The sequence below is a fragment of the Nycticebus coucang genome, chromosome 1, assembly GCF_027406575.1.
Source record: "Nycticebus coucang isolate mNycCou1 chromosome 1, mNycCou1.pri, whole genome shotgun sequence".
In the NCBI taxonomy this organism is placed as follows: domain Eukaryota; kingdom Metazoa; phylum Chordata; class Mammalia; order Primates; family Lorisidae; genus Nycticebus; species Nycticebus coucang.
Window position 1 is genome coordinate 196,142,177 of NC_069780.1, and position 27,319 is coordinate 196,169,495.

At 46.5% G+C, this 27,319-nt stretch overlaps 2 protein-coding genes across 5 annotated transcripts; one reads left to right on the forward strand and one right to left on the reverse strand.

The window, feature by feature from the left end:
* The first annotated feature begins 22 nt into the window (after positions 1 to 22).
* Positions 23 to 12,165, forward strand: CCDC127 (coiled-coil domain containing 127). 4 transcript variants are annotated; one of them, XM_053593874.1, is made up of 4 exons: positions 64 to 101; positions 222 to 393; positions 1,854 to 1,984; positions 7,546 to 12,165. In XM_053593874.1, exons 3-4 carry the CDS (start codon positions 1,864 to 1,866, stop codon positions 8,205 to 8,207), a joined length of 783 nt encoding a protein of 260 aa, XP_053449849.1. In that variant the 5' UTR covers positions 64 to 101; positions 222 to 393; positions 1,854 to 1,863; the 3' UTR covers positions 8,208 to 12,165. The 4 variants fall into 4 exon arrangements, with proteins under 4 accessions (XP_053449834.1, XP_053449849.1, XP_053449825.1 ...); XM_053593850.1 differs by having other exon boundaries at positions 70 to 101; positions 222 to 389; XM_053593867.1 differs by having other exon boundaries at positions 81 to 101; positions 203 to 389.
* A 2,424-nt stretch (positions 12,166 to 14,589) lies between these two features.
* LRRC14B (leucine rich repeat containing 14B) lies at positions 14,590 to 17,868 on the reverse strand. Its single transcript, XM_053593954.1, has 2 exons — positions 16,953 to 17,868; positions 14,590 to 15,834 (listed from the first exon to the last, which is right to left on the reverse strand). Exons 1-2 carry the CDS (start codon positions 17,834 to 17,836, stop codon positions 15,189 to 15,191), a joined length of 1,530 nt encoding a protein of 509 aa, XP_053449929.1. The 5' UTR covers positions 17,837 to 17,868; the 3' UTR covers positions 14,590 to 15,188.
* Positions 17,869 to 27,319: the final 9,451 nt, after the last annotated feature.

A 27,319-nucleotide genomic window follows, 5' to 3' on the forward strand; every position in this document is an offset into this window, starting at 1 on the left:
CACGCAGGGGTAGGGGTTGCGGCGGGGTTCTGCGCCTGCGTAGAGAGAATCCGCGGCTGAAGCGCTGAGGAGAGGCAGGGTTCCCGCGCTCCTGGCCCGAGGTAGGTCTGGGCGCTCGGTGGCCGGGCCGGGCAGGCCTTGCTCAGGGGAGGGTTCGGTCTTCCACATTTCTTAAAAAACAACGCAAAACCAACAAAAACAGTAAAAAAAATCCCGCGTAGCTCCCTGAAATTGCCAGGACTGAGTGGGTCGGAAGCTTCAGACGAAGGAGAACGGTCGGAGGGTGTTGGCCGCGGCCTCTTCAGAGCTCCGCGGGCAGGAGCGACCCCCAACCACTGCCCTGCAGCCCGGACAACAGAGCAAGACCCTGTCGCAAAAAAAGAAAGTAAGTAGGTAGGAAGAAGACATGGGTTGCTTCAGGACTTGGCGAACAGCCTCTAGGGCGGAGGCGGGAAGGGAAGGGAAAGGGTAAGCCGAGGCTCCGCCCGGCTCTGACTGGGACTCCCAGTGCCGGCGCCAGCTGCGCGTCTTCCTTAAGGAGAGTCACGAGAGCGTCCAGCTTGTCCGTATGTGGCCACCACAAATACATACTGATGACAAAACAGTTAATCAACAGATGCATAGGAAAGAAGAAATACAACTCAAATTATTTTGAGACAGAGTCTCTGTCACCCTGAGTAGAGTGCAGTGGCGTCATAGCTCACAGCAACCTCAAACTCGGGACTCAAGCGATCCTCTTGCCTCAGCCTTCCACGTACCTTCGAACTACAGGCTCCCGCCACAACGCCTGGCTATTTTTAGAGACTGGGTCTCTTTAACTCCTGAGCTCAAGCAGTCCACATGGCTGGGCTTCCCAAAGTGCTAGGATTACCAGCGTGAGCCACCATGTCTGGCTCCCCCCCCCCCCGCAAAATTTATTTTACTTTTTTGTGACAGGGTCTGCTGTCTTTCCCGAGCTACAGTGCAGTGGCATCATCACAGCTCGCTGCAGCCTCCAGCTCCTGGGTTCCAGTGATTCTCCTACCTCAGTCTCCCAAGAAGCTAGAACTACGGACACCCTCCACCAGGCCTAACCTTTAAATTATTTATAGAAACAGGGTGTCCTTATGTTGCCCAGGCTGGTCTCAAGTGATCCTCTTGTTTTGGTCTCACAAAGTGCTGGGATTACAAGTGTGAGCCACCACACCCAACCTGAGCTGGAGTTTCCTTACATCCCTCCTTCTTCACACTCTTAGTACTGCTCAGAAGACCTTTTTGTCTCTGCCTATTAAAATGCTTCTCATTCTTCAAAGCCTAGCTCATATGAGACATTGTGTCCAGTGTGAGCTGCATGAAAATAATCTATTATTTTATATATGTACAGTTGTATGTCTTTATATACACCTATATTAACAGGATTCTCCCAAGAAATAGAACTAGAAGAGGAGGGAGATTATAAGGAATTGTTTTAAGTATACAAATTCTAATCTCATCTAGAAACACCCTCATAGATCACCCAGAAATAATGTTAACCAAATATTTGAGCACCCAGTGGTGCAGTCAAGTTGACATATAAAATTAACTATCATAACAACCATACATTTGAACATGTTAACACTAAGAACTTAACGTCATTGTACCTATTTTTCAGCTATTTAAGGCAGGTTTCTCTCCCACCAGATTATGAGTTACTCTCATCTAAAGTCTTGTTTTTGCTTTCTTTGAATCCCAGAGGGCTCAGTGCTATACAGTAGATAGAACTCAAAAACCCTTTTGAACAAAAATAGTGATTCATATGATCCATGTAGACTGTGTAATTGTGACAGATATATTTTATGCCTTCTTTGGTTAATGTGTTTATTCTGTACTTCAAGGTACATCTCTATGAATAACTTAAACAATCCTCCAAACTGGAATATCCGACCTAATTCCAGGGCTGATGGCAGTGATGGAAGCAGGTGGAATTATGCCCTCTTGGTTCCAATGCTGGGATTGGCAGCTTTTCGTAAGTCATGGTTTGCTTAACGTTTGTGTTTTCTGGGCTGAAAGTGTGGAGCCCTGTTAGGGGAGGCAGCAAAGTTAGGGAGCATGAAGACCATGGCTTTGAGACCTGATGGGTACAGCCTATTTTAGCCCATACAGTGAATCTTGAGCAAATTTCTTAACCTTTCATAGTCTCATTTTACCTGTTTATGGGAGGTGGCTAATCAGAAGCATATTGTGTGATGTGGATTTTAATAACTGTTAGCTCCCTTTCAAAACTTTGCTGTTCTAAAGGGGAGGTCCCTTGCTTGCTTCAGTTACCCTCTTAAGGACTGATAGGGAAAAAACAGGCATAAAGAAAACCAGTTCTTGGCTGGCTGTGGTGGCTCACCCTTGTAATCCTAACAGTCTGGGAGGCCAAGGAGGGTGAATTGCTTGAGCTCAGGAGTTTGTCTCTATTAAAAATAGAACTTAAAAAAAAAAAAAAAAAAAAGAAAACTAGTCAGGCATGGTTGCCCAGGAGTTTGAGGTTGCTGTGAACTACTGTCTGATAATGCTACCAGTACTCTACTCAGGGCAACAGAGTGAGATTCGGTCTCAAAAAAGAAAAAGAAAAGTGGGCGGCACCTGTGGCTCAAAAGAGTAGGGTGCCAGCCCCATATGCCAGAGGTGGGTTCAAACCCAGCCTTGGCAAAAAAAAAAAAAAAAAGAAAACCAGTTCTGGGCCAGGTATGGTGGCTCATACCTGTAATCCTAGCACTTTGGGAGGCCAAGGTGGTGGGAGGATCAGTTGAGGTCAGGAGTTGGAGACCAGCCTGGGCAACATAGCAAGACCTTGTTCCTACAAAAAATAAAAAAAAATTAGCTGAGTGTACTGGTGGCACACACCTGTGGTCCCAGCTGCTTGGGAGGATTACTTGACACAAGGTCTAATTGTTGCTCAGGCTGATCTGGAACTCCTGGTCTCGTGCAGTTCTCCTGCCTTGGCCTCCCGTCGTGGTGAATTATGGGGTGTGAACTATTCCCATCCTATTTGTGGTGATTTTTTTTTTTTTAGAGACAGAACCTCACTTTATTGCCCTCGGTAGAGTGCTGTGGCGTCACAGCTCACGGCAACCTCCGGCTCCTGGGCTTAGGTGATTCTCTTGCCTTAGCCTTCTGAGTAGCCGGGACTACAGGCACCTGCCACAATGCCTGGCTATTTTTTTGTCGCAGTTTAGCCAGGGCCGGGTTTGAACACCCTCCATATATGGGGCTAACGCCCTACCCACTGAGCCACAGGCACTGCCCTATGGTGATATTTTTTATATCATGGCTTTTTTTACGGGCTGAGATTTCTCAGGTCAGTAGGTTACTATAGGAGGTTCATCAGAGTAGGAGGTATTTATAACCCAGTGATCTGCACAGCGTCTTGGTGAAAGTGGGTGGATCCAAATGCAGCCCTAGGGTTGCCATTTATTAAGCTCACTAGCCTGTAATCTTGCAGGGCGCTTCTTAGACACTTGGAAAGGCTGCTGTTGCCTGTGGCTAGGGTGATGAACTTCCACATTAGTGAGAGGATTGGGAAACTTAAAATTACTCTTACTAAGTAAAAGTAATAATTAATTGGCTTCTAAGTTGGGAGAGGCCCTGAAGTGACATTCATTTTCTATTTGTTTTTCAGACTCATCTCTAGCTTTTATATCCTGTCGTAATTTTACTTTTGAAATTCTTGCTTTCTCTTCCTGAACTTTTGAAATGATGCTTTTTGTGCCTTAGAAGGGTTGAGGAAAATTTTTTTTTTTTCTTCTTGGCTTTTTTTTTTTTCGCTGAGGTAAAGTGATAAGAGATAACTTTTTTTTGTTTTTTTGAGATAGAGTCTCTGTCTGTCATTCTGGGTAGAGTGCCATGGCATCATAGCTCACAGCAACTTCCAACTCTTGGGCTTGAGCAATACTGTTGCTTGCTTCAGCCTCCCAAGGAGCTGGAACTATAGATTCCACCACAACCTGGCTAGGTTTTCTACTTTTTAGTAGACATGGGGTCTCACTCTTGCTCAGGCTGGTCTTGAACTCCTGAGCTCAAGCAATCCACCCACCTCAGCCTCCCAGAGTGCCGGGATTACAGGCGTGAGCCACCGCACCCAGCCTCAGAGATAACTTTTAACTTTGCATTATTACAAGGATCCTCTAAAAATGTTAATACATGTTTGAGAAGTTATGTTGCAATATATGACTATTAGTCGTCCCTCAGCATAGCCTGAAAGGAAAGACAGATAAATATTTGATAAACACTAGTGATTGACTTATTAATGAGAGGCTAGTTTTATCCTGATCTCTTCAATTGCTAGATTTTATAATTTGACACAACATAGAGTATTTCAACCTTTTGGTAGTCTTTCCTCTCTTTATACCTTTTCTATCATATGTGTTTTTCCCACTTTTCTCAGTTCTCCTCTGTCCATATCTCCAGGCTCTCTAGAATCCCCTTAATACCTCTTTTCTCCCTGTCCTTGAAAACACATAGTCTTAGAGCTAAAAGAACTGGTGGAGTTAATTTAGTTCAACTCAGTTTCTTTTAATTAAACTTTTTATTTTGGGGTCATTATAAATCACATGCGATTGTAATAAATAGTACAGAGAGCCCATTAATACCCTCACCCAGTTTCCCCCAACAGTAACATCATGCAGGACAACAGCACAATATCATAACCAAGATACTGGCTTGGTACAGTCAAGATACAGAATGTGTGCCTTACCAGAGGACCTCTCATCCCACCCTTTTATAGCTAAACCCTCCTTAACCCTGGCAACCTCTGCTCTGTTCTCCATCTCCATAATTTGTCTTTTCAAAACAAACCTTTTGAAGTTGGCTTTTTCACTCAGCATAATCCCCTCAGATTCGTGCAGATGGTTGCTATAACAGTAGTTTGTAGATCATTTTTATTGCTAATTAGTGTTCCATTATGCAGATACAACATTCATCCATTGAAAGCCATGTGGGTCTTTTCTGGTTTTGGGCTATTATGAATAAAGCTGTTAACTACATATACATACAAGCATTCTGATAAAGGTTTTCGTGTAAATGTACATTTTCATTTCTCTGGGATAAATGGCCAGACATTCAATTGCTAGGTTTTAATCATAGTTGCATGTTTAGTTTTTAAAGACAATGTCAAAGTGTTTTCCCAAGTGGCTATACCATTTTACATTCTCACTAGTAATGCATGACTGATGCAGTTTCTCTGCATCCTGTGAATTGTCCACTGAAATAAGGGGTAGAAGCTATTTTTAGATGGGGAAAGATGAGCTTGGTTTTATGCTTGTGGAATTGAGGTGACAACAGCACATCCAAGTAAAAATGACTTTTAGGCATATGGGAATGATGTAGTACTAGTGATTAATGAGGTCTCAGATCTGAGAAAAGAAATGAATGGGAAAGATACCACCTTGGGAGCAACAAGAGAAGAAAGAAAATTATTGAGGTTGATGGGAACCCCAAGGGTCCCAGAAGCAGGTAGAGACAAGAAGGTAAACAAAGTAGGTGGATGGCTTATAGAACATGGGAGAACCAACTGCTGCTCTCAGTAGCTTTGGGCCTTGGGCTTTGCAAATTTGCTGCACAGTTCTTCTGTTTTCCAGGGGACTCAAATCATGCTGCTTCCAGGATGTGTGAACTGAAGACATCGTCATTTAAAAACTGGAATTCAGCGTATAGTTGCTCAGCATTTATTAAATTATTGGGAAATAGTCTCAGTTTAGAACATAAAAGAAATTATCACCACACTGTCTTCTGTTTATTGTTGAAACACACCAGACTCTTACCATTAATGGGATCAGGGAAGATTTGGTGACCCCATTTAGAGCCAGGGCACAGCCAGAGTGCCTGCTGGCCTTGTGAGTTTCTCTGTGCAGTAGAGGCTAGGGCCCAGCTGCTCCTCAGTGCAGGCCCAGAGCATGGTAGTGCCTGCCTTAGCCTCTCTGTTCTCTCCATCCTGTGTTTGTGAGATAACCATGGTCTCCAGTTTTGGAAAGGGGGCCACTCTATGTCTTGAGGTTAAATTTCTTAATCCATCTTATTTGTATGTACCCCTATCAGTACATAAGCTAATATCTAAGACTTAAACTGTTTACTAGTAATGACCAGGCAGAGCCAAACACAACTTCTGTAAGAATCTGGACAAAAATATTTGAAGCCTACCCCAATTTCTTTTTCAGATCAGCATGAGGTTACAAATGATTAGGTTACATTGTTTGTGTTTGTTAGGTAAAGTCCCTGTTGTAGTTGTGGCCCTCACCTAGGAGATGTGCCCATTAGGTGAGACTACACCAGTCCCTCTCTTTCCTCCCCTTTCTCCTCTCTTCCCCTTTCTCCTCTCCTCTCCTTTCTCCAAATTGAATTTAATTGAGTTTTTCTTTTGTGTGGGGGTGTATTTTTTCATCTACTGGCTTCAAATTAGTATTGAGTACATTAGATACTTGCTTTTTCATTCTTGTGATATCTTACTAAGGAGAATGTTCTTCAGTTCCATCCAGGTTAATGCAAAAGATGTAAAGCCTCCATCTTTTTATGGCTGAATAATACACATATACCATAGCTTGTTAATCCATTCACGGGTTGATGGGCACTTGGCTTGATTCCACATCTTGGCAATTGTAAACTGAGCTGTGATAAACAATCTAGTACAAATGTCCTTAAGATAAAATGATTTTTTTTTTTCTTCTGGGTAGATACCTAGTAATGGGATTGCTGGATCACATGGAGCCCTCCCCAAATTTTGTTTCACATTAACTGCCATGAGTTGTATTTAACTTATGCCAGTTTTGAATACAGAACCTTGTGAAGCATATATAACTCACACATCTCTTGACCTATCTTAACCTAATAAAACACCAAGGCCCCAAGGACAAGATTTTTTTCTAGTAGTAATCAGTGTGTTAAATTTTGCCAGTGGTACATGAGGGCACTTAGGCCAGAGTAGGCAAATGGTGGTAAGTTTCAGAGGGAGAAAAAGCAGTGGTAGATTTTCTTAGTGATAGAATACTTGAAGAATGGAAGAGGGTAGAGTCTATATCTATATCTATAGCCTTTGTAGGATTGTCTTTTGGGTTCCTAGCCCATATCTGATTTAAAGTAAACACTTTGCCTGTTATTTATTTTTATACAAAATGTTGTCTTCTTGGGACTTCAGAAGTCTTAAGCTTTATTGAAATGCTATCCTTAGCTGCTTTATATTTTCTTCTTTTCTTTTTTAGAGTCAGAGTCTCATTCTGCTGCCCAGACTAAAGTGTAGTTATATGATCATAGCTCACTGTAACTTCAAACTCCTGGGCTCCTCAGCCTACCAAGTAACTGGCACTACAGGTGCCTGGCTAATTTTTCTTATTTTTTGTAGAGTCAGAGTGTCACTATGTTGCCAGGCTGGTCTTGAAGTCCTATCCGCAAGCAATATCCCTGCCTTGGCTTCCCAAACTGCTCTGCTGTGATTATAGGCACAAGCCACTGCACCTAGCTTGCTTTCTGTTTTCTTTAAGTGAAGATTATAGAACTTAAGCTCTAACTTTTCATTTTGTTCACTTTTCTCCCACAATTTATTCATGTTAGGTTGGATTTGGTCTAGGGAGTCCCAGAAAGAAGTACAAAGAGAGAGAGAAGCATACCGTCAGCGAACTACTGCTTTCCAACAGGATCTTGAAGCCAAGTACCATGCTGTGATCTCAGAAAATCGGCGTGCTGTTGCTCACTTGTCTTTGGAACTTGAAAAGGAGAAAAATAGAGCAGCCAGTTATCGAGAAGCCCTTATCTCTCAGGGGCGCAAGTTAGTAGAAGAAAAGAGGCTTCTGGAACAAGAGCGGGCCCAAGTGATACAGGAGAAAAAACAGTTGCAGCCTTTGAGAGCTGAATATCTGAGCTACCTAGAGAAGGAAGATGACTGGCAAAGAAGAGCCAGGCTGTTGCTGAAAGAGTTTGAAGACGCTCTCACAGAAAGACAGAATATCTACTGCAGTCTGCTGCTTCCTCGCAAGAAGAGATTAGAATTAGAGAAGAACTTACTGGTACGAGCAGCCATTGACCCAGTTGCTACTGACCTAGAGATGGTAGCTGGTTTAACTGACATATTTAAGCATGATAAATATTGTGGTGATGTCTGGAATACCAACAAACGCCAAAATGGGAAACTCATGTGGCTGTATCTCAAATATTGGGAACTAATTGTTGAAATGAAAAAGTTTAAGGTAGTAGAGAAAGCCATACTAGAAAAGTAAGACGAGAATGAGATAAAAATTTTAATGACTGAAGCCCAGCTGTTACTGTGCATGCTGGGTATCCAACATTTGTTTAGTGCTGCTGTCATTGTGACCTCGCGTTGCCATCAGTGGTGACCACTCCTCCACCCCCTGTGAGCAGAAGCACAACAGAGCCTTGAAGACAGAAGGTTTGTTCCTCAAGCCTCTGTAGCTGTTACAGTTTCTCCGAAGCATTTATTAAGCTGCCAGTGTTTTATTAACCAGTGCAGTATAATCTCATATTTTAGATCTAGGGTAAAAATGGGTTTTTTAAAAAGTCAAGTGCAAGGCTGAGTGCAGTGGCTCACACCTGTAATCCCAGCACTCAGGGAGGCCTGGGTGGGAGAGTTGCTTAAGGTCAGGAGTGTGAGACTGAGACTGAGCAAGAGTGAGACCCTGTGTCTACTAAAAATAGAAAAACTAGTTGGGCATTGTGACAGGCACCTATATATAGTTCCAGCTACTCCAGAGGCTGAGGCAAGAGGATGGCTTGAACTATGATGATGCCACTGCACAGTAGCCAGGGTGACAGTAAGACTCTTGTCTCAAAAAAAGAAGGTCGTCTCAGTGCTTGTAGCTCAGCGGCTAGGGTACCAGCCACATACACTGGAGCTGGCGGGTTCAAACCCAGCCTGGGCCTGCCAAACAATGACAACTACAACAACAACAACAATCTAGGCGTTGTGCTGGACCTTGGGAGGCTGAGGCAAGAGAATCACATAAGCCCAAGAGTTGGAAGTTGCTGTGAGCTGTGATGCCATGGATTCTACTAAGGGTGGCATAGTGAGACTCAAAAAAAAGGTCATATACAGTATTGATCTTTACCATAAGTAATTTGCTATCTGTTTTTATCACTCCATAAATTCGGTTTTCTCCTATTTTTCTCTCTCAGATTACATATAGAAGTTGTTAGGTAATGTGTAGAACTGCCTAACAGGTGATAATAGAAAATAGTAATACTATATTATCAAGGATTCATATTTTAAAAATTTCTCATTCCACCAGGGTGGGCGGAGGGAAAACGCCACATGTTTCTTGTATCCAGTTGATACCCTAGTGTGTATTTGGAATTTGTCCATGTCTACATTCAGTAAGCAGATAATTATTTATTAGTAATGATACATAATCAGAAGTACTTACGATTTATAAGTAATTATGCCATATTCTGTGTAACTCTTTGCTCTTGACAGAATGTTTTTACATACATTATCTCAATTTTCACCACAACCTAAAAGGTAGACAGGCACTTAACTATAGACTCCTTTTTACACATAACTAATAAGAATCACACCTTTATACGTGTACTATACACACTCTTAGAATCCTTATTCTAGTCCTATGAAGTAAGTCTTATTATTTGCGTGAGGTGATCTGAAAGACCACCCTCCAGTTCCCTGACCCACTGGGGGATCTCACAGGCCTAGAGTTATACTCACAGCTAAGATTTATTATATGAAAGGACACAGCAAAATCACCAAAGGGAGAAGGTGCAAGGGATGAATTCAGAGGAAACCAGGTGCAAGCATTCCAAAGTTCTGCCCAGTGGAGTCACAAGGGACATGCTTAACTCTTAGAACAGGCTGTGACAACACTATGGAATGCCCAACAGGGACACTCACTAGAGACTCAGCACTAAGGGCTTTTATTGGGGGCTGGTCGAGTAGTGCCATCTGCATGGTATGTACCAAAATTTCAGACTCCCAGAAGGAAATAGGGGTTTGGTATAATCAATAGTGTTGGCACAGTTCAGGCACAGTGAGCCACTCTTACAAGTTAACAGAGCTGAGAGCTCCACCAAGATTCAAGCTCCCAGATGCCAGTAAAGGACCAGTGTTGTTTTTTTGTTTTTTTTTAATTGAGATGGACTCACTTTTTTGCCCTCTGTAGAGTACTGTTATGTCATAGCTCACAGCAACCACAAAGATTCTTTTGTTCAACCTCCCTAGTAGCTGGGACTACAGGCCCCTGCCACAATGCCTGGCTGTGTGTGTGTGTGTGTGTGTTTAGCAGGCCTTGGGCCAGGTTTCAAACCCACCAGCCCTGGTGCATGTGGCTGGCACCCTAACCACTGACCTATGGGCACCCAGCCAAGGACCAGTGTTAATAAGCTTCAGTCCTGCTGTGTGAACTCTTCACACATCTCATTTTACAGATGAATTAACCTGCCTGCAGTAACATGGATAGCAAGGTTGGAGCAGGCCCTCAGGCACTCTGGTAAATATGCAAGTTAGTGGCCAAGCAGGGGTGGAGCAAGGTGTCCGCTTGCTTTCAAATGCCATACTCTTCTACCCTGCCTCTATCTTGCTGTACAGAAATAAATTTATTATGCATTTAATCTTCTAGAAATCTTAAGTGTAGAAAGCTGTGATGTGTTTCCTCCTCTAGAGTTACTGCATTGAGTACATACTACACACAGCCATATGTAATTTATATTTACATTTTATTTTAAATCCTCAGGACCATCTTAGGGATGAGGAAGCAGGCTTGGAGAGCTATGGGAAGTTGCTAAAGTGGACATAGGCCCTTAATCTCTGAGCTCTCTTGCTCTTAGTCCCTTGCCCTACTCAGGACAGTTGATGCTTTCTTCAGTGGCTACTTGTAATATCTTTATGCTATGTTGCCATCACTTTAAGAAAACATTTTTAGGTAATTCTGGTCTAAAAAGCTTTCTCTAGGTATTTGTATTTCCTCATGCTTTACACCCTTGCCTAAAAGAGTGGTGTAGATTCTGGTTCTTTTTACTCTATTGATTTGCTGTGTGTCCCTGGATAAACCACTCATTTGTCTTTAAATGAAAAAAATGTGATCAGTTATTCTGCAGATGAATTTCAAGATGATTATTCAGGGTGAATTTTAAATCTTTATCATGTTTTCTGATGTTCAACATGTTCTCAGCCTGGCTTCCTTCAACATTGAGATAACATTGTTATCATCGATTGGCTTCCTTCAACATTGAACATATTGTTCACATCGATTTAGATACTGGCTCAGTACTGCAAAATCAGGGATATAAACTTTTCATCCAAGTAGCATTAGGACATGTTTGTATTCGCATGGCTTAGCTGCCTTCCATTGGCAAGTTTGAATATTAATATAATGCTATCCTTAAAATTGATTTTGTTAGGTTTGAAATATCTACAAAATGTGTGGCCATTTGAGGACTTTGCACATATACTAAAAGTTAACTGGAAAAAGTGAGATTATAGTGGAACATCACTCAACCAAATTTAAAAGTGTTTTAAATTTGCAAAAACAAATAGGAACCCAAGTGCTGTGTGATAATGTATGTAGAATTTATAGTAACTGAAGCATCATTTGTCCTGGCTGTTTTCTTGGAGGTCACAGTAACTATAAAATTGAAGCCAGAAAGGCAGGAAGAACCCTCCATATAAGGGGTCTGAGAGACCCTAGGTGGGGATAAAACCAGATTAGGGGGAAAGTCATCCCCAACAGCTATTGAGAGGGGCTGCAGTGAGGAAAAGAAACGACGAATTGCATCTTTTCTTTCTGATTGGTTTGGAGACATCAAATTATTGTGTACGAGGTTGCAGTGACTTAAAAAGGATGGGCTTTGGGGGATGGGTGTTTATATTTTTCATTCTAATGTTGCTTACTTGAGACTGCTGTACTTTGGGTTAAAGAAGACATAGCAGTTGGCCTAGATACAGCAGTTGGCACACAAGATGAGAAGCAGGCAGCATTTCTGTACCGTAATTAGCTCCTTTGTAGGTGTGCTTTTTTCTCCTTTGTGAAAGCTCATAAAGATACATTATTATTATATGCATTTCATATGTGTATATATGTGTGCAAACTGGACGATACACGTCTGCAAATCTTGAACCAGTGATGGGATGTTTTGACACGGAAAATGACTTCACCAGAGAAACTGTGTGTTCTTTCAAACAAGCTATGTGCAATTAAAATGTGTAACTCATGATATCTGTGTTGGATTTTTTAAAAAGTGATTGGTGATTTTTAATGATGTACTGAGATCATCTCTTTAAGAAGAGGAGAGAAAAGGGCTCTCTAGGTACTTTCACTTCTTAGTGAAAGTAGAGCTGTATAATAAACATGTGAACTTGCAGAGACTAGCTACAGTGTGTGTTGCAGCCAGAGCAGTGGCTTCCTGCTGTAGGTGTAATGTCCCAACAGCAGGAGGGCAGCCCTGTGCTGTGTTGGAGAAGAGCCATGACTGGAGCAGCTTGCTTCACAAGCAGGTGGGCTCATTTTGTCTGCTTTGAGCCATGTAATGAGCTGAATTTTGTGGTTTGGTGCCAAAAGTGCTCCTCACCTGTCAGGAAACTCAGAATAATTGCCTTTTTCATACCCCTGCATACCTTCTCAGTCTCTCCCCACAAACCCTTTCTCCGGCTACACCCAATGCCTGCATCTTGCTCGTTCTTTTCCATTGAGCAGCCAAGTTTGGGAATTGTTGGATTAGGTAGTGGCCTGGAAGGGAGTGGGGACAGTGCAAGTTGAGGACAGTGTGTGTGGCTTTAGCTTCACAGGAAATGTTGAAAGAAAGCAAAGAGGTTCTAGTAAGCCAACTCCTATCAAGGCTTCTGTGGTAGCTCTGAAGGAAGCTTTCATCTACAGACCCTCCCTGTTGGGGTGATGGGACCAAGCAGTGGCCTGAATGCAGTTCGGCAGTTTCCAGTCCAGGTCTACCCCAAGAGTGGGATCCTTCAGGATGATGTTTGGTGGGTGAGCCCCAGGTTCATGGGAGTCCTTTGTGCACCCTGCCTGTGCTGTGCCTGGAAGTCCTGTGGAGACCTCAGGCAAGGCCCAGCCCAGAAAGAGGGGAGTGCTGGGCCTGGCCTGGGTCCAAGACCTGGGGGTCTTGAGGGAGGCAGCATTAACAGAAGAAAGGTTGAATTTGGGGCTCTAACATGAAAGCTATAACCCAGTTACAACCTAACAATAGGGGGAAGTGAGAAAGGGAGGGGGATCGGTGGGATCATACCTGTGGTGTATCTTACAGGGGTATTTGCGAAACTTGGTAAATGTAGAATGTAAATGTTTTGGCACAGTAACTGAGATAATGCCAGGAAGGCTATGTTAACCATTGTGATGAAAATGTGCCAAATGGTCTATGAAGCGAGTGTATGATGCCCCATGAGCATATCAATGTATACAGTTATGATTTAATAAAAAAAAAAAAAAAAAGGTTGACTGGGCAGAGAGTGACTGTCAGGGTGCTACATGTTGAGTATTCCAGCAGGGACTTCAGGGCTGAGCCCAGGCCTGTGGGGAGGGCTCCTTGCAGTTGGTCAGGGGCCAGTGGGTGGGGAGAGTGCTGAAATCCTATTCTGGAGGTTTTTGGCACTGCTGTACCTCTGAGGTGGCTGGTCCTTGCAGGCCAGGGCAGGCTGAGGGGTCCAGAGACAAGTGGATGCCTTGACTGTAATAAGTGCCCAGAAGGCTGTGCAGGAGCTGTGGATAGTGGGATTCCAGGATGTAGTTGGTGACAGCTGTCAGGCCTTTGCTTGACTCTAAAGAGGAGGAGGAAGCGGGGTTGGGGGTGGGGAGAGAATGGAGCAGCGAGCATGAGAGCAGCAGCTGACACCTGGGGCATATGATTAGCCAGCAGGAAGCAGCACTGTGCTCAGCGCTGCAGCTGCATGTTAGACCTGAGGGGTGTAAGATGGTTCCCAGTGGAAGGTGCTGGGCAGGCAGCAGTGGACCTCTGGAGCTTCTATAGGAGCATCCCACCTACAGCTACCATGTGTATTTGCTGGCTCAGATCAGCACATGCAGAATTTTCACCAGCTTGCCTTTGCGTGGGAGGCCCTTTCCACAGTAAAGAACTGCTAAAACCAAGGTGGGATGCTCCTTGGGCCCTGGTTATATGTCTGACATGTGACCATTGATGCCACGTGACTATAGGCAAGAGTCCATAAAATGCTGAAAGGGCACATTCAGGATTGGGGCCAAACAGGGGCAGCACGTGCCCAGGGATGGGCAGACAAGGTGTGAGTCACACTTGGGCTGCCTCCAAATTGCTGAGACAACATGATCAGGAGAGATGCTACCCAGTGAGCAGAGAACAATATGGGTGAGTAGGGAAAGCAGAGGATGAGTCCTCTGCCTACTCAACAGGTTGCTCACCCCTGAAAGGGTGAAGGTTCCTAGAGACTCGGAGACACCTCTCCGGCTGGGGACACAAATTTCCTCTTGTGTGTAGAGAATATCCAGGGAAACTCCTGGGGAAGTGGATATCTGAGGAAGGGACATGGGAGTACGTGAAATGGAGATACACTGGGAGAGGGGACACAGAAGCACCTGGGATGGAGATACGTGGGTCAGCTTGCCATTGTGTGGCACCACATGGTGCAAATGTGAACATACACTGTAATTCACACTCTTGGGGAACAGTTACAGTTCAGCATATTATGAGGGTTGAACCACATCAAGCACTCACCTGTGTCTTGAGAATATATTTTACTTCTAGACTCTTAGATCTTTTCTAAAATTCCGAATTGCCCTGAAACAAGCACTGCATCTGAGTAAATTATACTTTGTTTTATCAGCATTTAATCATTCTTTTACTCACCCCTTTCGCTGCACATAGTCAATCTTGGTGGGAACCAAGTCCAGATGTGTCTTTCTCAGGTGCTAATTAGAATAATCACCTGAGCTTAGGAGTTCTAGACCAGCCTGAGCAAGTGAGACCCTGTGTCTACTAAAAATAGAAAAATTAGCTGTGTGTTATGGTGGGTGCCTGTAGTAGCTACTCAGGAGGCTAAGGCAGGAGGACTGTTTTAACCCAGGAGTCTGAGTTGCAGTCAGCTCTGATGATACAACTGCACTCCAGCGTGGGCAACAGAGTGAGACTCTTGTCTCAAAAAAAAATACTTTGATAGCAGTTATGGGGTGAACGCTGGGGCCACTTTGAATGAGAACTGATGGCCTAGGCACCTGCAGGTTGAAATGCAAAACCTTTCAGCATGATTTGAGGCCCTACTCCACTTGTGTGAGTGCTCTGGAAAAGTGTTCTAGAGCAGTTTTGAAAGCTTGGAGCAATAATACGCTCAGTTCATTGCTTGTTTCTTGAATGTCTGGGTCAAAACTTCCAAAGAGAGGTGTGGAGACCTGGATATCCTCCCGGTCTGCCTGCAGCAGCACAGCATGCAGCTCCTGGGCAATTGCGTCATATTTCTGCTGGTCGAACTTGGACATGGCCAGCTCATCCTGGGGATAGGGAGCCCCCTCGGGGTAACAGTCCTTGGGCACAGGGAACTCGACATACCGCAGCTTGGGGAGCTCACAGAGAGCAGTGAAGAGGCGCCTGAGGGCCTGGGCTGATAGTGGGTTCCCAAGGAACTTGAGCTCCTGGAGCTGGTGGCAGGGGCTAAGGCCCAGGATCAGTATGCTGGTGTGGCTGTCTGTGAACCCACACTCCTCCAGGGTCAAGACCCTCAGCGTCTGGGCAGCCTGGATGAGTAGCCTGAAGAAAGTGGCAGGGTACAGGTTGGCCAGGTTGTGTCCACTAAGGTCCAGCACCTCCAGGTGGGTGGCATGGACACAGTCTGCCAAGAAGGCCATATCTGCATGGTTCAGGGCACAGTTGGCCAGGTCCAGCGCTCGAAGTGGGGTCCTCAGGGGGCTGTAGGGCAGGGCAAGAAAGAGCACCGATGAGAGGAGGTCCTGGGAGGTAGCTGGGTATTTGTTTGTCTGTCACAGGAGTTGACAAACTGTAGCAAAGGCCAAACCCAGCCTGCCACCTATAGCCCATGACTGAAGAAGGTGTTTCTATGTTTAAATAATTGAAAAATTGAAAAGAAGAATAACAGTTAGTGAAACATGAAAGTTACATGAGATTCAGGCGTTGATGTCTGTCAGCAGTGTTACTGGAACACAGGCCTGACATTTGTCCTTGGAACAGTGATAAATTGCTCTATCAACACCCCTTTTCCTGTGTGCAGGGAAGTAATGCACATGGCCCTGTTGAGCATGTCCACTCAGAAAGCTGGCTGCAGGGGCCATGTGAGTCAGCAAGAAGTATGATGACACCAGATGATACCCTGTTGCTCTGAGATAGACAAGGCCAGGCCACACAGTTTCAGAGCTAGGAAGGATCATGCATCTAGTCCACCCTTAGGTCCATCTGGGGACCTAAAGAGCCCCTGACTGGGCCCCATTCCTCACAGTGTGGTTTGGCTGGGAGGGGAGTAGGCATCTCAGCCCCAGTAGACAGCAGCCAGTGGGGAGGGGATCTCTAACCTGGGGCTCTCTCAGGGAGGGCCCCCAGCAACATTTTCACACTCTAAACTCACACTACCCTGGCAGGCCTGTCCCCGCTGAGCAAGGCTGGTGATGACTGGGTTCTGAGCTCAGTAACCCCTCCATGGCTGTGGCCCTATGGCTCCCCTGCCCTAGCAGGCTTGGGCCTATCTTCCAGCAGCCTGGGCCAAAAGCATCAAGCACTCAGGTTTATGACTCGTTTTGTTGTTTTGAGCCTCTGCGGATAGGGTAACTTGTTATTTAACAAACTGTGACTTCTTCTGCCTTGTTTACTTATTGATTGGCATATTCTTTTGCTACCTAAACAGGTATCCCTGGACTTCTTTCATATCCCAGGTCACATATAATCCCTCACCCTTTTTTCTCCCAGTGGCTCTAATTCAGGTTCACCCCACTTGTGAGGTACAACTTCTCTTCTGCATGGCCTTGTAAGTGGGCAGCCCCTGAATCCTGCCCTCAGCGCAGTCCCCAGAGACTCACCTGAGCAGCTTCTGGACTTTCCCAGTCAACCTGGAGAAGGCCATGCCCAGCTCAGTGAGCTGGCTCATCTGGCTGAGCTCCCTGGCAATGGAGGCCAGGAGGGCATCTTCACCATCAGGAGTGGAGGCATAGGCAGGAGCCATGTCGAAGGCCTTGGTGGGCAAGGTGAGCGAGACCAGCTGTGGCATGCCCAGCTGCAGCAGCTCCCATACGTGGCCAGCATGCAGACGCACATTGTGCACCACAGCAAGCTTGTGCAGTGTGCTGGGCCCAACCAGGCGTACCACCCACAGGAGTTGGCTGGGACTCAGGCTGTCCACACGGAGCGAGGGGCAGTGTACCCGCAGAGGGGCCTGACCTGCTGGCCTCAGGGCCTGTACCACCAACTCAAAGTTGCCCTCTGTGATGAAGAGGTCAGCAAGAACCTCAACAGGGTGCCCAGCCACAAGGGGCTCTGCGTGCAGGGCACAGCAGGCCTTGGCCAGCAGCTGGGTGCGGCCCCACTTGCCAAGCGCCCTCCCGCAGGGGCACTGCTGCACTTGCACATCGCGGATGCCTGTGAGGTCAGCCACCACCAGCTGGTGTCTCCTATCTTGCAGCACATGGTCCACAAGGCCTTGAAGGCAGGCCTCCAGGCAGGCCCTGCAGGCCCGGTCACACAGGTCCTCAGGGTGGTCAGTGTTCGGCCCCAACAGCGCACCCAGCCGGAACTCCACCAGGGGCCAGCACCCCAACACAGCACGGATCACCTCTACCTGCTCCAGCAGATAGCTTGCTTTGAACAGGAGTGGGTAGAGATTGTGGGCCACACTATCCAGGCACTGCAGGGCCAGCTGTGGGTTGGACACCAGGGCTCCTGCAGCAATGAAGCGGAGCGACCTCATTGTGTTGTGGCCCAGGCAGGACGGCACTCTTCCCAAGGCTTGTGCCCTCTGTGTTTGTTTTTAGCTGTAGCAGCTGCACCACCGGGCAGAAAGTGGCTGGCTAGCCGTGATGGTCATCTGACTGCTATTTTTGTCCTGGGGATATATTTGACTATGATGTGGCCTTGGGGCACCTGCAGCAGAGTGTGGTCAGAGGCCTGTGCTGGAACTACAGGAAACCAGTCCTGGTTTGTGTGCCAGTGGTCCTGTCTCCAGCTCATAGTCAGCAGGAGATGTGGTCAGGCCCCTGAGTGCATCTTCATGGTGGCCTGTGGGGCTAGGGCCCACCTGTGCTATGTATCTGGGAGTGAGTCATGGGGCCTGGAATGGGGCTAGCACCTGTTTCCTGATCTTGGAAGGCAGCTATGCTCACCAGTATATCACCAACGCATTTTTCCTAATCTTAAGAAGAGACAATACCAGCCCTGCGAGGTACCAGAGCTGTTCTGTCCCTTTTCCGTGACTTTATTTTCTCGGCATCCTTGTCTGCGATCCCTGGACCCACCTGGTGGGTAATGCTGCAGGTGTGTGGCGCACACCTGTGGGGCTGGGCACTTCAGTACTCACTCCAGCCCTGAGGGGCGTGACAGCTACAGGGCCCCTCGACCCCACTCTCCCAGCATTGCTGTCATTTGAGGCAAGGCTAGCACACGCACCTCATATGAGGTTAGCTGCACCAGGAGGTTCACAGGTCTTGGAGGGTCTTGACCATAAGAGACTCACAGAGATACAGACAAAGACAGATAGAGACAGAGATGGGGAGAGACAGATAGTGGAACGGCAGGAAGGAGTGGCCTGGGGTGAGCCTGGCTGGTTTGCTATTGGTGGCACCTACCTGACTCCACCTGCCTTGGTCTGTCCCCTCACAGCCTTATCAGCACCTCTCCCATTGAGACTATTGAAGGGAAAGGGATGTGTCCCATGGGGATCCCCCAGGCACTGCCAGGAGATGGCAGGACTGGACCCTAACATTCCCCTGCAGCCTCAGCCACCTTCCTTGGTCCCACATGCCTGGATCCCTCATGAGACATGCAGGTGGTGTCCCTGGACACATGGTCCATTTCTAGGCCCAAGTAAGAGAATCTCCAGAGCATGATAGAAAACATGTTGCATTTACTTAAGTTCATGAAGTTTTGAACAAGTCAGTTTTGAGACAAAGTAAACAGTTCACATCAGTTGACAGATAACAAAATCATTTCTAGAACCATCATTTGTGCACATGGGCTCCAGGTGGTCCTGATGCTGCACCTGGAGCCTAGGGCAGAGGCTGGGCCAGGGAGGCCGGATCTGGGGTCATTGTAGGCTCCCTCTGTCACCACTTCTCCTTTTGATGAGTAGTGGGCCGCTTGGGGGGCATGGATGCCAACAGGAGCGCTTAGTTGGAGTTTGGGGTCCAGTTCTAGCATCCCCTGCCTCACCCCGGGGATCACAGCTCTAGCTCCTTAGAGGAAATGCCACAGGAAGCAGGTACAGGGCTTACTGGTGACCCTGAGGCTTTCCAAACCTAACTCAAGTGCCCACCTCCAACTACAAAGGCTCTGTTCAAAATGAAGAGAAACTGAGGTCCTGATTACACTCAGAGGCAGCTGGCTCTTCAGTGGGACATGCCTCTGTGGTGGATGCCTTGAGACCTTCCCGTCCACTGTCCCTTGCTGATCTGAAAGGTCTCAGTGTACACATGGCCCCAGGAAGGCTCACCCTGGCTCTGAGATGCCCTGAGCCTGGCAGGGGCTGTGGGCCCAGAGAGGTGTCTACTTGGGAACTCCTACCATGGTCACCATGTGGTCTCCAGAGAGTGGAAGAGTTCAGGGCCCAGGAGGCGGGTCTGCAGCTGGCCAGCCCTCCTGAGTCCTTGCTGGATATGTGGGATGGAGGGGAGGCCAGGCCATGCCTGGGCAGTGGGGCCCTCGATGGGGCAGAGGCCAGCATGAGGAAGCCTCTCTGGAGTGTTTCACTCCCAGACCTTGTGCAGCAGTCTGGGTGAGAGTCCCTCCACTTTTGCCGATGGGGTGTCTCATCCAGATCTGTCACAGCTGTCAGAAGAACAACTATTGTTAATGTCCCATGGTGGGCTCTCTCACTCGGCCCATGGAGGCTGCGACAGCACAGAAAATGTGACCTGACACCCAGCTCAGCTTCAGCACACATGGTGGGACTAGGTGACAAGGACAGGCCACTGTAAGCTCTGCCACCCAGCTCCAAAGCCTCAGAGGCTCCTCTCTACAGGCTAGAAGGGTGCATGAGGGTGGCTGCAACACCCCCATTGGGTCTTGGGGTGTTCCGTGAGTATTGGTCCCTAAAATGTTCCCATCTGTGTGTGCTGCTGTTGTCCTGAAACAAGCAGCCACACATGAGAAGCGAATGCTCTGAGGTGATTACACATGTGGTTTATGGAAAACAGCCTCATCATTTCACAGGCACACAAAACTCATATTCACACATCACCTAAAATTAAATCTTGGGCCTGCAGCTGATTGCTCCGGGGTGGGGGCGGCTAGGTGAGCTGTGTGTGCTTTCTCCTCCTGAGTTTCCACAGTGGGCTGCAGTTCCTGTAGGCACCACTGCAGTGCGTTAGTGGTCTCCTCATAGGACAAAGCCTTGTCTGATGAGCAAGACCCCTCATGGGGGCTACAAAGGCCCAAGGGCTGAGTCGTACCAGCCCCACTGGCCAGAAGAAGTCAGACAGCAGCCCAAACTAGTAAACTTGGCAGGTTTCTGTGTCTTGTGGACATAGCACATGGCAGGCAGCAGGGCCAGGCTAGGTGTGAGTGGTAGAGCATATAACAGTGTATGAGAGCATATGAGGACATATGAGAACACATAACAGCATATGATAGAATATAATAGCGTATGAGCGAAACTGAGGGGACAAAAGAATATATGGGAGTGTATGAGACTATATCAGAGTGTATGAGAGCGTATGAAAGCATATGACAGCTCATGGCTCTCTTATGATAGCATGTCAGGGTATATGAGAGTCTAGGAGGGCATATGAGATGGTATGAGACCACACGAGAGTATATGAGCATGTATGAGAGAGCACATGAGAAAATATGACAGAATATGAGAGCATATAACTGTATGAGATCATACGAGGCTGTATGAGAACATATGACAGTATCTGAGAGAAGATTATATAGGAGGGTATGAAAGTGTATGAAAGCATATGACAACATGGGAGCATATGAGAACATACAACAACATATGAGAGCTTATGAGATATTAGAGTGTCCGAGAGCCTAGGACAGCATATCAGATTGGATGAGACTATATGACAGCTATTGCAAGTTGTCTAGAAGTATAAAATTGTTGGAAGTATGCAACTTAAAAAAACCTTTTTTATTAAATCATAACTGTGTACATTAATGCATTATGGGGTACAATGTGCTAATTTGATATACAACATAGAAAGCTTACATCAAACTTGTTAACATAACCATCACCTCACTTATTTGTTGTGATAAGACATTTATACTCTACCCTTAATAGTTTTAAAATGTATCATTGCATTAAAGTAAGCAACTTTTTTTTTTTTTTTTTGAGATAGAGTCTCACTTTATTGCCGTTGGTAGAGTGCCATTGTGTCAGAGCTCACAGCAACCTCCAACCCGTGGATTTAGGTGATTCTCTTGCTTCAGGCTCCCAAGTAGCTGGGACTACAGGCCCCTGCCACCACGTCCGGCTATTTTTTTTGTTGTTGTTGTTACAGTTTGGTCGGGGCTGGAGTTCAAACCCACCACCCTCGGTATATGGGACAGACGCCCTAACCATTGAGCCACAGGTGCCGCCCAGTAAGCAACTTTTATAAACAACCCTGTCAACACCCTGTCAGTAAAGCACAGACAACACCAAATTTAATTGCAAAGGCCCAGCTTGACTCAAATCCAGCTCAGCACAGCTGTGGAACCAAGCGCCCAGGTAACAGTCTAATGTCACTTTAGGGTGGAGAAGCCACTAAGTGGACATAATGCCAGTGGACACTGCAACCCGTATATGCAGGACCTAGGTGTGGTGGACACAATAGGCTATTTACAATTTCCTACACAAAACCTCCCTCTCAGTCTCTGAACATGAGCTGCCCCTCAGCAGGCGAGGCGCTGCTTCCTCCTCTCACGCCAGCAGCACTGTGTCCTTTCACCCGGGACCAAGCTGAGGAAGAGATTTAGCGTTTTCTCGAGTCGGCTGAGCTGAAGAGGCTGCTACTTCGTCTCACGCCAGCGCCCACGAGCGGGCAGGACAAGTCATTTGCCCCCTACTGGCCATCACGGGCACTGCAGGCTGCCCCTGCCCCAGACTCAGGGCGGCTGCGGTCGCTACTGTACCTTGAGCTGTGGCAAATGACGCCATCCCTCACCCCTTCCAGGCAACATGCAGAACTCTGGGCCCGTTTTAGTCTTGGCCTGTGGCCTTTCCCGCAACCAGAAGAACACACAGACCTGGCCAGAAGGAGCCTGGGTAGCAGCTGATCACAGTCAGAGGCGCAGGCTGCATTAGCATTCCCAGGGCACCCGTGTTCCTCCTGTCCTTGGCAGTCAGAAGGCTCACTCCTGAAAGTTCTAAAACCCTGATTTGGTCAGCTGCATCCTGTCCGTTTTGGGCAAAATGGACTAAAGTCTCTGAGGCTGAACCTCAGCTGACCCTGGACCTCCCAAGAAGGGGCACTATTCAGTGGTCAGAAGTCCTGTCTGGGTGGAAGCTGGAGGCCCGTCCTTACCCCCTCTACCCAGCACCTGTGGGGAGGGGCCTCTGCCATAAGCATCTTCCCTACATTCCCCTGATGTCCCCTGCCCTTTCTGGATTTACCCTTGGCCTGTCAGAAAAATGTGTGGCCTCAGAGCCTGTTCTGCCAGGCTGGGCCCAGTGGACATTGGTGAGACACCATGACCAGGTGGTGCCTTCCTGGGTCACCTTTCCTACTGACATTAAAAAGGACATGATGGCTATTCCAAATTGCTTAAGGCTGGGGTGTGGGCTATGCCAGGGCAGGTGTGAGGGGTGGTGTTTGGCCTGCCCTGGGCTTTCTTAGCTCCAGGACAGCAGGTGGAGGCTGTGGATGTCTCCACAGACACTGCTCCTCCTGCGCATCCTGTCCTCATCTTCCCACTGGCCTGAGGAGGCTGAGGGCTGACTCCAAGAAGGCCAGAGCAGGAAGTGACCACCCAGAAGTGGCTGTGGCCTGTGGGACCCTGCTTCTGTCTCTCACCTTGTTGTGGGTGAGTTTGGGGAGGCAGCTGCAGTAGTGGGAGAGAGTGGTGAATTAAGCAGAATGTGCCTGTATTGGTCTTTCAGGGCTGCTATAACAAAATACCATAAATGGGGAGGCCTAGGACAACGGAGATTTGTTGTCTCATGCTTCTTAAGACCAGAAGGCTAGAATAAAGATGAGCATGGCCGTGCTCCCTCTTAAGGACCTAGAGAAGGATCTGTTACAACCTCTTTCCAGGTTCTGGTAGTTTCTGGCTTGTGACAGCAAAACTTCAATCTTTGTAAACCTTCTTCCCTGTATGCTCTTGTGTGTCAAAATTCCACTTTTTATAAGATCACAATCATAGTAGATTAAGGCTATCCCTAATGACTTCATCTACCAAGACCCTATTTCCCTATAAGGTCACATTCACAGGTACTGGATGAAGACTTCAACATATATATTTTGGGGAACATAATTCAAATAACAGTTTCTCTGCCTCTGCTAGTAATCTCCACATTTCTACTGGCCCCATATGCTGTGTCCTCTGCCAGGGCTCCCCATCCCCTTCCTGGGTGCCCCAGACAGATCACAGCAGGACCTGACTGCTGAACCTAGATGTGGTGGCCTCTCTCAGGGTGTCCCATTCTCCTCCAGGATGCCCCAGGAAGATCACAGTAGGACCTGACTGCTGAATCCAGGTGCTGAGCTCTCTCCCAGGGTTTCCCATTCACCCTCTGGTTGCCCCAAAAAGATCACAGCAGGTCCTGACTGCTGGACCCAGATATCATGGCTTCTCCCAGGGTGACTTACTGCCTTCCTGGGTGTTTTAGGTGGATCAGAGAATGGCATGGCTGCTGGATTTGGATTTGTGCCAGGATCCTGTGCCCATTGATGGCTAGGCAGAGACCATTTTAGGGTTTGTAATTATGAAGTTTTGAAGTTTTTGAAAAACAGAAGTTTTTCTCTGGGCACTAGGCCATAAGCCGCCTCTGTCTTGGGGAATCTCATGTGTCCTGGACAGAAGGAAGTCCTTCAGCTGCAGAACCTGAAAGGAAAAAGCTCCTTCTTGCTCAAATAGGCATTGATCCTGCCCTGTGTCTCTGGAGTTTTATATGGAGCCTGGAGCTGAATTTTGGTCAGCAAGGGCAGGGCAAGCTCTAGAATGTTATCTTTAGCATCCAGAGAGTAGGAGGGTTGAGGATTGGAGCAAGAGACATCATCCTCTGCTCTAACCAAGTATAAAATACTAGCATAAATCCACTTCCTGGAGGTGCTCTCTAGATTGTCCCAGGCTGGTGTATTTATAATAGCACAGCTTGTGAGCCTTCATGTGGGACCCAGGCCACATCGTGATCAGACAAGTCACCCCTACATTTGGGATGCCTCTCCAGTGTGTCCAGGGATAGATGTTCATCTGACTCACAGACTTTCTCTTAGTGGCACCTGGATATCTGGCTCTGAGCTGGAACCTGACTGAGCAGCCATGTAACCAGCTGTACTTCGCCTACCTCTCTGCATATGAAAGTAGCCATAACCAGCAGAGTTGCTGAGAGTTCCCCTGAGAAAAACACCTGCATGTGATAGTATTCATCCATACTGACTTGTCATTGAATTGGGACACTCTCAGAGACCAGGTGCTGAGGTACAGATTATGGCAGAGCAAGGTTCAGAAAGGCAAGTGTTTAAAAATTATAACAATGTTTTTAAATAAAGTTTTATTTTAGAGTACTTTTAGACCCACACATATATTGTAAAGATGTCACAGAGATTTCCCAAGTAACTCCAACCTAGTTTCCCCTCTTAATAATGTCTTCTATCAGCATTTATCACGTCTTCTTAACTTCTTACATCATTTGTGAGAGTTAATGAACAAATATTGATATGCTAACATAAACTAAAATCTGTTTTATTTATGTTTTCTTTTCTTTTTTTTTTTTTTTTGAGACAGAGTCTCACTATGTTGCCCTCGGTAGAGTGCCATGGTGTCACAGCTCACAGCAACCTCCAACTCTTGGGCTTAATAAATTCTCTTGCCTCAGCCTCCCAAGTAGCTGAGACTACAGGCACCTGCCACAACACTCGGCTGTTTTGTTTTTTGGTTGTAGTTGTCATTGTTGTTTGGCAGGCCCAGGCTGGGTTCAAACCCGCCAGTTCTGGTGTATGTGGCTGGCACCCTAGCCACTGAGCTACAGGCACCAAGCCTATTTGTGTTTTCTTAGTTCTGCCTTTCCCTGTGCAAGGGTCCCATCTAGGATCCTGCATGACATTTAGTCATCATGTCTACTTTGGTTCTTCTTGGCTATAACAATTTCTCAGAGTTTCCTTCTTTTGATGACCTTGATGTAAAGGAGGATTGGTCAGGTACTTTGGAGAATGTCGCCTGTTGTCATTACCTGGTGTTTTTTCTGCGGCTAGTGATTTTGGGGAAGTAGATCACGGAGGTAATGTGACCCGAGAACACCAAGCTCATCTTTTATATTTTCTTCTAAAATCTTTATAGTTGTGCATGTTAGTTCTGAGGATGATTTTGAGTGAATTTTTGTTAAGTTGTAAAGTTTATATCTACATTTATTTAATTCCTTGTGTTTTCCACTCAATTGTTCTCTCATCATTTTTCTAAAAGACTCAGGATAGTGAGCCCATTTCAGTTGGAAATTCCAAAATTGTAGCACTCAATCTCTAAACACTGAATTTACCGGTTTCCACAGGACAGCCAGGAGGGGGCACTTGTCCCTGCAGAGCTGTGAGGGCAGAAGGGCTGTAGTGCCCTCAATAGCCAGCAGGGGGAAACCCACTAGGCATCACCTAGTGCCTGTGAGTAAGACCACCCTTTCCTCAGGCCAGAGGGGATCACCTCAATGGGGATGGCTGAGGCCCCCATAGTGAGTGAGACCTTCCTATCCAGCCCTGAGGGGGCCACCTCACTGTAGAGGCCAAAGATGGTGAATGAGAGTTTCCTCTCTCTAAGTCTGAGGGCACCACCTCACTGGGGATGGCTGAGCTACAGGCACCAAGCCTATTTGTGTTTTCTTAGTTCTGCCTTTCCCTGTGCAAAGGGTCCCATCTAGGATCCTGCATAACATTTAGTTGAGTGAGACCTTCCTGTCTGCACACATTTTTGTACACATGTATGTGCTTGTGTGTGTGTGTGTGTGAGAGCAGGGTGAGTGTGAGTACACCTCACTGTAGAGGCCAAGGATGGTGAGGGAGAGTTTCCTCTCTTCAGGTCTGAGGGCACCACCTCACTGGGGTTGGCTGAGGACGGTGAGTGAGACCTTCCTGTCTACACACATTTTTGTACACATATATGTGTTTGTGTGTGTGTGTGTTTTTTTGTGAGAGCAGGGTGAGTGTGAGTACATCTGTGTCTCTGTGAGTGAGTGCATGTAAGTGTGGTGATTGTACATGTGCATATGCATGTTTATATGTGTATATACACAGATGTGTTTGTGTACACTCACAAAACTCAGAACCATATTTGAGAGCCTAGACATACACCTTGTTCAGGGGTTCAAGGCTGAATCGATGCCACATTGTCAGGATGTCTCCCAATAGGAACATTGGCTTCAGTCCTAACTCTTTTCTTCAGATTTTTCTTTAGAATCTTACCTTCTTCTACATTGCTCAATTTTTGAAAATTAAATCATAGCTGTGTACATTAATGCAATCATGGGGTACAATGTCCTGGTTTTATATACAATTTGAAATATTTTCATCAAATTAGTTAACATAGCCTTCACAGCATTTTCTTAGTTATTGTGTTAAGACATTTATATTCTACACTTAGTAAATTTCACATGTACCCTTGTAAGATGCACCATAGGTGTGGTCCCACCAATTACTCTGCCTGCACCCATCCTCTGCCCTCCCCTCCCTCACCCTTTCCCCTTCTTCCTGGGCTATAATTGGGTTATAGCTTTCATATGAAAAGCTATAAACTGGTTTCATAGTAGGGCTGAGTACATTGGATACTTTTTCTTCCATTCTTGAGATACTTTGCTAAGGAGAATATGTTCCAGTTCCATCCATGTAAACATGAAAGAGGTAAAGTCTCCATCTTTCTTTAAGGCTGTGTAATATTCCATGGTGTACATATACCACAATTTATTAATTGATTCATGGGTCGATGGGCACTTGGGCTTCTTCAATGATTTAGCAATTATGAATTGGGCTGCAATAAACATTCTGGTATAAATATCTTTGTTATAGGGGGGAGGAGATGAGATGGCTGACTGAAGCCAGCTTTCCACAGAGGC